We start from the raw sequence: 12,065 nt of genomic DNA, 5'->3' as shown, positions 1-12,065 counted from the left end.
GAATGAGAACTATGGCATGTTTATCCTAATCCCAGCATCTTTCTAAGGTACATTTATTTTAACAAAATTTCCTCCTATCAGTTACTTTGTAAATCCTGACAACCACCCTCCACCTGCATGGCTCAGCCGCCAGCCGAAGTGAACCACTCACTCACTTACCTGAAAGCATAAGTAAACTATGCCATTAGCAAAATTTATTTCCCATTCCATTGCCATTTGGAAAAATTGAGCTCTTACCAAAGATGCCTACTAGATTGGAAGGAAACTTCTTTCAGATGCTGGGTGCCCCCAGACAGTTCCCAATATGAACTGGCTTCTCTATAGAGGGCTGGGAATAACCCAGCTGGGAATAATCAGCAAGGAATGGAAACTCAAGAAAACCACCATTTCTAATAAAACACAGGTGTTGTGACTAATATATATCAGTTCTAAGTAATCTGAACATTTGAACACATGGAACTTTTTTAAATTTATCTTTTCCTATCCATCTCCAAATGTAATGCCACTGAATTTAACTAATTAATAGTAGTAATAATGGTGATTATAATTATACTACCCCTATGACATCTACAAATAATAACTCATGATTATTGAGAACTTACTATGAGCTAAGCAGTGTGTTGAGCGCTCTACTAGTTAGCTGAGTTATTCCCACAATAATCCACATATAGAGAGTACTCGTAGTATCCTCACTTTACAAATCAGGGAACCAAGTTAGAGAAAGGCTGAGTGAGTTTCCCAGGTGACACAGTAAGGAAATGGCTAATTCAGATGTGTTCTAGGGCAGTCTTAGTTGCTATGTTCTACGGCCTGGCTGTCAGACCCAAGTTCTACAGTCTGGTCTGCAGTTGCAAGCTATCATTGGCTAGGAAACCAAACTTTCACAGATTCCCAAGCACTGGGTATAAGAGTATTAGTAAAGTGAAATACAATACCTCAGAGTAATTCAGAAGTTGGTTAGCATTTGGAGGGTGTGTGTGTGTGTGTGTGTGTGTGTGTGTGTGTGCATTTGTGTGTTGAAGGTAAGAGAAGGTGGCATTGCAGAAAGGAAGAAAAGTATAGGGGTAGTTTCTCAGAATTTTTTTTTCCTAGAATTTCAGAGTATACTTATAACTTCTTGTTTTCTCTTTTCTACTTTAAACAAATGTGTACACAATTCAATTCCTCATTTCCATGACTGCTATAAAGATCAAAAGTGGCATGTAGTGATTTACTACCTGACCAGAAATGGTCTCACTGTTTTCAAAGATCAAGGAAGTTTTCAAGGTCAAGGAAGTAATTCCCCTCATGCTGTGGCCCCTGCATTCTGAAGCTCTTCTTCCTGGGTTTTTGCAAAACCATCTCTAGATCCTGGAGTCCCACCTGTGAGAGGCTGTCTGATTGACAAGAAGAGGGCACAGCCTACAGCTCTCCTCCCAGGGAGGTGACTTACCCGGTCAGTTTTCCCTTCAGTCTGAATGCTGGTGTGACTGCGCACCTCATGTTCCTCCTCCAAGTCAGAAACATCCTCCAGTTCCTCCGGGGTCTATAAAAAGAAAGCAAAGCATTGCTGGTGAGAATGCAAAATGGAAAAAAGTCTGGCAGTACTTCAAGAAGAAAGCACAGAGTTACCAATATGACCAAGAAATTCTACTCCTAGGTATATACCCAAGAGAAATGAAAATAAGTGTCCACACAAAAACTTGTAAAAAGAAATGTTCATAGCTGCACCAATCATAATAGCCAAAAAGTGGAAACAACTCAAACATACATCTACTGAGGAATAAACAAAACTCTATAGAATAGAATATTATTTGGCTATAAAAAGAAATGGAGTACTGATACATGCTGTGACATAGGTGAACCTTGAAGATGTTATGATAAGTGAAAGAACTCAATCACAAAAGACCACATGTTGTGTGATTACATTTGTATGAAATGTCTAGAATAGGCAAGTCTGTAGAGACAGAAATTTGATTAGTGGTTCTTAAAGGAGGTGGAAGGAGGGAGTGGGCAATGACTGCTTATGGGTATACAGTTTCCCTTTGGGATACTCACAATGTCCTAGAATTAGATAGTGGTAATGATCGCATGATCATGTGCATATACTAAAGTAACCCAGTTTTACACTTTAAAATGCTGAATGTTAGGGTATATGAATTATATCCCAATAAATTTTGAAAGAAAAAGAAAGCAAAATAATCAGGAGGAAGTTTTTTGGGGGTGAATAGCGATTTGGCTATCCCTATGTGGTCATCACAAACCAAGTTGTTCACGTGTGATAAATAGATGGGATAATTCTAATTAAAACTGTATGACATGATATGGCACCAAAAATTATTAAGATTTTAAATTTTCTAGGAAATTAAATAATAAATATTTTAACTTCAGTGTCTAAATAGCTAAGCTACTTCTGTTTCTTTTTTTCAGTTTCAGCTTAAACATCTTGTATCTGTGTGGTGTCTGGCTCAGGAAGAGCTGGATGGGGTTGGATTCCTCCGTGAAGCTTTCCCTGACCTCTCCACTTCCACTGTTCTGATGTTCACCAGACTTGATTGCAGTGTTGTTGCTGAATCAAGCAGCCAGTCATTGTTTACTCTGTGATGTAAGGACTGGGTCTGCCCTGCTTAGCGTCATATCACTACAATGAAGTACATCCATACTTTTTGAATGGATGAAGCAAAATTATCAGTGATAGCTGAAAAGAATGTTGGATATGAGCAAAACAAAGCATATCAATGGCAACAGCAAACACTTGTCCTCACCGAACCTCTACTGTGCTTCCCTCTTCCGTATTTCAAATTTTTTTTTGTTTTATGTTGTAGTATCTAATCTTAATCTTCATCTAATCTTAAGTATCTAATCCAATCTCACTTAATCTCTTCTCCTTAATCTCACTGGGGCAATAATGTAAAGATAGCTGTCATTATTGCAAATCCAAGTAAAAGTACTTAACAAGTCAATCAGAGAAAGACATGTATCATATGACCTCACTGATATGAGGAATTCTTAATCTGAGGAAACAAACTGAGTGTTGCTGGAGTGGTGGGGGGTGGGAGGGATGGGGTGGCTGGGTGATAGACATTGGGTAGGGTATGTGCTACGGTGAGCGCTGTGAATTGTGCAAGACTGTTGAATCACAGATCTGGACCTCTGAAACAAATAATGCAACATATGTTAAGAAAAAAGAAAAAGAAGAAGATAGCAGGAGGGGAAGAATGAAGGGGAGTAAGTCGGAGGGGGAGACGAACCATGAGAGACGATGGACTCTGAAAAACAAACTGAGGGTTCTAGAGGGGAGGAGGGTAGGGGGATGGGTTAGCCTGGTGATGGGTATTAAAGAGGGCACATTCTGCATGGAGCACTGGGTGTTATGCACAAGCAATGAATCATGGAACACTACATCAAAAACTAATGATGTAATATATGGTGATTAACATAACAATAAAAAATTTTTAAAAAAGAGATAACTGAAAAAAAGTACTTAACAAGAATTAATCTGATATTTGTTTTCATTTAAATTATGTATGATTCATGTAATACAGAGCCTTGGTAAGAAATCCAGAAGTCAAACAGGTTTCATGAAAAGCAACCAAATGTGAAGTGGAAGATCTCTACACCTGGCTGTTAAAAACTGGGCAAGGGCGGGGGTTTCCTTCTCAGTCCGGCCCTGGTTTCCCTTAAACCTTGCTCTGTACACAGGCCCTTTGTTTATTTTCAGAGATGTGGAGAGTTTACCTTCCCTTGGGACCACTCCAGCGATGGGAACTTGCCATAATTAGCTCACATTGTGGAGCAAAACTACCTATTTCCTACACTAACGGCCTCAGATTCGTTCCCATCTCATGGATCTTTAACCAGTATTTTCTTTGCTTTCTAACCCTTGCCCTGAGCATCACTCAACCCTCTCCATTTATGTCAAGGGACTCCTATTGGATATTAATAGTCCCCCCTCTTGCCAAGGTCTCTGATACATTTGAGTAACTGTTGTGTATGTTTATCTCTACATGCAGCTCCTTTTTGCAGAGACTATGTGCAGCTAGGCTCACAGGGCAATTTATTCTTTTTCCTTAGGCATTAATAACATGAGTTCACCACTGTGGAATTTCTACACAATCATGTGTTTTATTATTAGCCATTTTTGTGTATTCTTCCCACAGTATTCTTGAGAAAGAATCTTTGCAATTTCCTTCCTTGATACATCACCAGCCCCTGAAACAGCTGAATAAATTCAGTTATCAAATTCCTTTTCTTGGGTCCTGTTGTTTTGCAACAGACGGCTGCCTGGTGTCCCTACTGTGATCTGTTCCTTATAAATGTCTGCTGTTAATTACTTGGATTATACTCTACCATGAAGTGACATATAACTTCATCATTGACTCCAGTATTTTAGTCAACTCAAAATAAAGTGATTTAACAGAAACTGAGAACAACTGCTGCTGTCAGAAGTCACAAGTACCATTTTTGTTGGTGATACTGCAGGAAGAGATAAGCCTACCATTTATGCCCACATCCTTTAGTGTTTTTTTTTTTTTTTTGTCTTTAACATAAGACTGACCTCTTCTTTTCAGGAACAAAATCAATGGGGGAGTGTTCAAAACACTTGCTGGCAGCATTTTGCATTCTGTAAGGCAAGCAGTTGGCTGGTATTGCAAAAATAAAAAGTTGAATATACAATGTTATTGTTTAAATGGAAACTAAGAAAGAAATAGGAGTACTCTAATCACTTTTGAGGTGACATTAACTCCTTCAGGGCTGAAGACAAATAATAACAGAGCAAACACTGTGACAGGGAGGAGGAAGGCAGGTCTACGCTATATTATACACAGCTTGCTTCTATGCATCCAGTAACTTTGGAAGATGTGTGTTTGTGTGTGTGTGTGTGTTTAATCAGTTTTCATTCTAGGGGAGGGGGTACCAACTGTCTTAGAGCAGTATCATGTAGTGGAAAGACCCAATTATGTTGAGTAATACAGACCTAAATTTGAATTCTGGCCCTCTGATTAGTGATTGTGGGGCTTTGGCATTTTGTGTACCATTTTAAATATTGGTTTCCTCAGAACAAAGTTTGTTTGTTTTTGTGTTTGTTTTTTACTATGTTCAGTTAGTCACTGTATATTACATCATTAGTTTTTGATGTAGTGTTCATTGATTCAGTAGTTACATATAACACCCAGTGCTCATCATAGCATATGCCCTCCTTAATACCCATCACGCTGTTACCCCCTCTCCCCACCCCCTCCCATCTGAAACCCTCAGTTTGTTTCCCAGGGTCCATAAGAACAAAGTTTTAGATAATAATAACTAACCCTGAAGTTTGTGGTGAGGCTCAATTGTACTAAGATGCTTTAGGTAGGAATTGCTTAGCCCATAGATAGCTGGAATGCAGGAAAAGTTTGTTTGTTTCTATTGCTTTTTTCCTCTTCCTCCACTGTTCTATCTCTCATCCCATCAAAACCCTTTATATTTTTGGATAAAACATTTGTAGAAATTTGGATACCTCCATTTTACTCCAAATTTGTTATTCTGTGTTGATCTGATATTTACTAGCTGCTTCTAGTTACATTCAACCCATTTTGAGTTATCTGTTGTGCTATGCTACACAGGGTTTAATATAATTCCACACATATTGCTTTCTTCTAAAGTCCAAGTAAAGATCTTTTTTGATCTGATTTTACTCATTGCATAAGAGTAAAATTATCCCTTAAGATGGTCCCAGCAAAGACTCACTCTCACATAGATTCTCAGTGATAATGGAAATGACTTCCCCTCTCTGAGCTGGGCTGTCTCTAAACCAAACCAAGAGGAAGATATCCTCCCCCCAGCCCTTGCCCTGGAAAGAGTGTTAATAAACTCAGTCATTACTCATTTATTTCTCATATCAGAATTCAGGAAAAGTATTTCATGTCTTTCTATTTTAACTCTTGCTGTGAAGCCTTTCTTAGGGAGCTCAAAGTGATTTGAAATTAGCTTAGTTTCCTCACTGGTAAAATGGCAAAAATATTACCTAATTCTTAGGGTCATTGTGAGGATAAAATAAGATGATGAACTGGAACATTATTCAGTGACTAGAAAGTACTGAAGTTTAATACTGTTTATGATTATTATAAATTATTATTAATTTTATTATAAGGCCCCACTTTATTTATGCAAAAGAGGCCAGAAAAGATAGAACTTGGAAATATTCAGGTTGAGGTTTTCATATAGAAACTGAAGCTGCAATAAACTATAGTGGTACATTAAACTTCAGGGTCAAAATAAATTGGTGGTTTTAATGTATATATATATACTTACTGAGATAGAAATGACTGCATTTATATTTGTATATATATCGTTTTTCCCAAGGCACTTAATGATCTCTACAGACCTTATCTCATTAATTCTTTCAGCATTCCTAGTGAGACAGTATGCAGTATTATTATACATAAAAATTCACTAGCACAGACTTTGTAAATGTTTAACATTAAAATTTGTAAGAAAGAAACTTGTGGTCATCGAAGAGAATAAAAAGGAAAGGAAAAGAGAAAAGAAGAGAAAGAAGAAAAAAAACAGAAAAAAAACCAGAAGACAAACGTAGTCTTGGAATAGGAGTCATGCTTGACATTTTCCTCTCAAATTCAGGTTGAATTCTAAATCCTACATGTGAGTTAGTCGTAAATCATATTTCTCTGACCATCCACCGCTGGATCACTAATATAGAGTAACTGCGCCAGCGGTATCAGCAACAGTCTGACACTCAGGGAAGCTGTTAGGAAGGGGGCTATGGGGAGTCTTCTTCCAAAGCAGGCAGTGGGAATAGCATGCTCAGTCAGGTCCTCCTAGCTGAGCTGACAGCACACAATGATTTTGGAATGTCAACGTGAAGAGCCTAGAATTAAAATACATTTTATAAGAGGACTAGTTATATTAATACATAATTTCAAATTATAGAAAACTAAGATGGCTTTTTTGCTGAAATCACATACACAGGCACCTTTTCTATTCCTCAAACATGTCCCACTCATCTGCTCATTCCATATCAGGCTCTTTGGCTCTTTGTATCTACTGCTTTCTTGCCTGACATGGCTGGACCCTCCTCCCCATGGGAGCCCAAATGGGCTATCTTCAGCCCTATCCAGTCATCTCTGGTTGGTCTATCTGAAAGTAATCGCTTCCCCTACTTCATTTATTTATTACATTACCCTGTATTTCTTTCTTTAGCTCTCTCGTTATGATTATAACCTGAAATTATATTTTTCTTTTCTTGTTCTTTTTTCTATTTTTTGAGAGGAAGTATGTTTTGGTCTTATCCCATTAGAACATAAATTCCATGAGAATAAGGATGTTGTCTGTTTTGTTTACCACTCTGAGCACCTTGAAACAAAATACACTATATGCTCAATAAAAATATCCTAACTGAATAAAGAGGTAAATGATTTAATGACTAATAAGCTTTGGTATCAATGTCAAAAGAATGTCCAGGAACATTTTTGAGCTATAGGGTAATGTTTAGTCTTTTCCCTTCTGCCTTCAGTAAGTGTTAATTTAATGATTCCTTGCTTAAGGGAAAGTTTGAGGCAAAGATTCCTGGATTTCATTTTTTTTTAAAGACTATGGAAATTAGAAATAATAGATTTTGTGTAGAGAGAGAGATCTTCCATGAGCTCAAAATTCTCAGATTTGGAAGACTAGGAAGATGTCTACATATCCCATTAAAAGCTCGGTATGGATGTAAAAAGACTTCAGAGAAAACATCATCTTCTAAATTCAGACCAGAGTTTCATGTCTTCCCATAAAGTATCATGGAAACAGCAAGTAGTAAACCTGAAGGAGCTACATGGGCTAGGACAATGGGTATCTCATTGGTAACCAATTTGGGAAAATGACAAGTAATTGATGGGTCTTTCTGATGTCTTGATATAGTCTAAGCCTCTAGAAAAGAGTCTCCCAAACTTGGCACTATGGACATCTTGCTCTAAATAATTCTGGTTGCAAAAGACTATCTTGCATATTGTGGGATGTTTAGCACTATCCCTAGCCTCTACCCACTACATGCAGTAGGAAGCCTCCCAAGTTGTAACAATCAAAAGTATCTGCAGACATTTCCAAATGTCCCTCTGCCCCCGCTGTGGGGAGAGGGGAGGAATCACCCCTGTTTGAGACCTACTGATCTAGAACTTTGGTTCACCTGGTCCAACACAAGTGATAGAGGTAAAGGAAAGTTCCAATGACTATGTTTAAATTCCCATGAGCAAAGGTAAAACCAGGTTAACTTAGAGAATATACAAATAAAAAGTCATTTTTTTCTTCTACATCTGAGTTTGTAGACTGAAATTCATACCCCACATAGCATCATTATGGTTACCAGACAGAAGAGGGCACTGTTTATTCATTTTAGTCCCAACCAAACACCTGCAAGACTATCTCAGAAGATTTATGAAAATAAAATTACGAACTTGGTCACCGTTATACTGCCAGCATTTAATGAGCTGCTTTCATTCTGTGTACTTCTTTCAACTTTTATTAGTAATGAAGAAATGATTACCTAAAGATATGCAGAGATAGTCCAAGTTTGATCAGTATTAAAGAGGTTAAAAAAATCAAATTAAGTCATCTCAACTAACATATTTAAGTGTCTATTTTTTTATACATAGAAACAGGCTATTATTCTAGATTCTGGGGACCTTGAGCAAATAAAACATAATCCTTGCCCTCAAGAGAGATAAAGGGTAAGGATATTAAATGGAAATAAAAGATATTCGCTAGAGTTACATGGTTTGAGACTGAGATTGAATAGTAAGACATAGAGAAATTTCCTTAGAAATATCAGGCAGAAGAAGGGAAGGAGTGTAAAGTACCTCTGGTTAACCTGGGAAGACATTTCTTGTATTATCAGAAAGCTGGTGGGGTTGTGCTATTGTGGTAGATTAATGAACTTGAAGTTAGGATACCTGGGTTTTCATTCTAACTTTGTCACCAATTAGTTGTATGTTGTTAGACAAATGTCATAATTTTTCTATGCTTCAGTTTTCTCATCTTTATAATTGGGATGGGAAGTAAGTAAAACTTGACATTTTCTGTAAGTTCCTCAAATTTTAAGATTTTATGAGTTCATGCTTAAACTGAAAAAATAACATTAATGTGGATGAAATGTTTCCTCAGTACTAGGAAACCTCAATACTAGAAGAGATCTGGTAAATCCATTGATTCCAGTTGAGCCAAATTCACTCTAATTCATCATACCACTTAGAAATATGGTATTTCTATATTCATCTCCTGAATACATGTATCTGCTCACTCACACGAGGAATGAGAAGGCATCTAGTATTATTATGTTTTATAACTCCAGTGCCTAACAAAATCCTGGCAAAAAGTAGGTACACAATAAACATGGTTTTTAGTGAATTTATACAAGGAAGAAAATAAATAGAGGAGGAAATAAAGAATGATGTAAATAAAGACATATATCTCTATTTGTCATGATAGATCATTGGTAGATTTTCTTCTTATAATTGTTCAAAAAACAATTCAAAATGGCCTCTAGGTACCATTATCATCCCTCTATGTTTCATAAGCCATTTCTTTTTTTCCAATATGCTAAGAATATAACACCATATAAATTATTCCATATGGTGAAACTAAGAAGCCTGGGTGAATATTATATCCCTTAAAGGCTACAACAATTGAAATATAGTTTGACAAAGCTAAGCTGCAGAATATAAAAAAAATATGTCTGTAAGAGGAGAGAATACATCTACAGTGTATAAGAGGATATAATTAAACATGTAGTCAAATAGGACAATCTGGACAGATAAATCCTGAACATGTAGAATATTGCTGACAGAGGAGACATAATCTTAGTTGTTCATATATTTTCTATGAAATAAGTTTCTCTGTTAGTTTGCTACTTAAAAACCAATCCAGGCCGGCAAACATCAAATAGTGGATCATAGAAAAGGCCTTATGGTTGAGCCTGGATTATGATGATTATCATAAGGGGTGATCATTACAATCACTTAAGTTTATATAAAGCCTTTCTAAGGACTCAAGTAATGATAGAATCACACAGGGTAAAGCATATTTTAGCCTTAATCCTTTTTTCTATCAGGAAGCTTGTGGCAGTCATGCCTTTCTTCCAAAGACACCAATGAGGCTAATAATAGTAGAAAAGCACACAGCAAATCAACAAGAGGGTCATAAATGAAAGTGGCATCATCAATATCGTGGTATTTATTCAATCACCAAATGAGCTGGTGATCCAGCATTCCCAGGACTGCATATCTAATTCAAGGAAACTGTCATAAGAAGTATTCCAGCTTGAAGTTTAAATGAAGATATGAAAGACTAATGAAGCCATGAAGAATAGGGTTTGAATGAAACATATTTTTGGAAAGTTCAAGTATGAGAAACATCCCGATTCAGGTCAGGATCCTTGACATTCTTCTTTTGGGAACAGAAAGGTGAGGTAATCATTTTTAATCAAGGTCTTAATATTATTCATTAACAGCACTCTGTTGGGTTATTCAACATTCCTTTTCTCTTTCAATCTTAACAATAAATCTGAAGAGGCAAATGTTACCATTTTAATACCGTAGTTGAGGAAACTGAGCCCTGGAGTTAACAAAACCTATCCAATATTGCACAGTTAATAAACAGCTACCTCAAAGTAGGTCCTGTGCTTATTTTATGAGCCAGCATGGTAGACACAAATTCATGGTAAATGTGGGAACTGAGTAGTTAAAATTTACAAGTCTAGAAAATAAGTTTCAAACAGCAGGAATATACTGCTTATAGAGCAAGGCAGGCCAGGTATTTAGGGATTGTGATCAGCAGCACACCAGTAGGTCAGTCCTTAATCTCCTCTTCCCTCTGCTGGATATAATTTCTAGACCTCAGTAAACTTGGCATCTGGAGCAAATAGATGATTCAGCCTTTCTTCATTGTTCCACTGTCACCTACCTTGAACCATATATTTTTTTTAGAAACTCAACTAAAAGAAATACTGCTTATTTCTCAGGATGGCACCCTGATTTCAAGTTATACCAAACTTGAGATGAATTCAGTTTTGGTCCCTAGCATGAGCAAAAGTGTGCCAATAAATTTGAAAAAAAAAAAAAATGCTCCTGAGTCATTCTTTTTTTTTTCTTATTTTTTTCAAGTTCTATATGAATTAAGCTATACAGATCAGCAAAATGACTAAATGTGTTCTGGACAGAGTTGTGAGTTTATATTCAATTTCCAAATTATGAGCAGAAAACCTAAGGTAAGTATCTTGCCAAAGTTCTTACATTGAGGCAAGAACTGTGGCGGAGCATATTATAAAGACTGAGAATCTGGTTCTAAGTCAAATGCTCCCTTTAATAGCTTGTGACCTTGAACAGATACTTCACTTGATGAGAACTCAACTTCTTCAGAAGTAAATGAAAAGGACTGAACTTTGATTTTAAAAATCCCATTCAATTCTATCATTCACTCTACAAGTCTATTGCAGGTTTGTTTACAATGAACATTGAAACAAATGAATATTTTTTTAAGAAAAATTTGAAGTAGCAAGACACCCTTTTGAAATGCTGCATGCAACTTTAGATCACAAGTCCCTTTTGACTTGTTACCTCTCAGGAGGTTTGAGACAACTTTTTTTAAACTTGTTTTATCCAGGACACATAGGAAGATGGTTCTTCATAGGCAGGGGATGATGATGCCATAAAGAATTATGGCAGTACAATTACTCCCCCTGCTCTGTGGATGGGAGGTGTACTGTTGTTGGAAACAATACAACAGTAATGACAAGAGTTGTGCAGGTGGCAGTAATGATGGTGGTGGCAGGAGGAACTGTGAGAGTAGTAACGACAGCCACAGATGACTAACCACCACCCTGACCTTCAACTTTTGGTATGAACACTGCTACCATGAAGACCAGACAAATTCTACTGTATTTGAGTGAGGAAAGTCTCAGCTTTCCATCAAACTCTGTGCCAAACAGACTCTCTATATGTGAATTTGTGTTCTTACCCTTAGAATAGACAGCTGACAAGAGGTTATCTAACTGAAAACTTATTAATTTTTCTGTTTCAAAAAAGCTATTCTAAAAATATTAAAATAAGAGT

The 12,065-nt window shown here is 36.8% G+C and overlaps 1 protein-coding gene across 3 annotated transcripts in view; it reads right to left on the bottom strand.

Annotated features, from left to right (window-relative positions):
• Positions 1-12,065, bottom strand: part of CTNNA3 (catenin alpha 3) — a 2,007,818-nt gene that overhangs the window by 196,494 nt on the left and 1,799,259 nt on the right. For all 3 annotated transcript variants that reach the window (XM_073878933.1, XM_073878931.1, XM_073878932.1), the window contains one exon: positions 1,433-1,525. In XM_073878933.1, coding sequence (XP_073735034.1) covers positions 1,433-1,525 — 93 coding nt within the window. The remainder of the gene's footprint in view (positions 1-1,432; positions 1,526-12,065) is intronic.

Source organism: Callorhinus ursinus, unplaced genomic scaffold, assembly GCF_003265705.2.
Source record: "Callorhinus ursinus isolate GAN/ISIS: 27379988/994484 unplaced genomic scaffold, GSC_fseal_2.0 scaffold31, whole genome shotgun sequence".
Lineage (NCBI taxonomy): Eukaryota > Metazoa > Chordata > Mammalia > Carnivora > Otariidae > Callorhinus > Callorhinus ursinus.
This window is presented reverse-complemented; position numbering and strand designations above follow the sequence as displayed.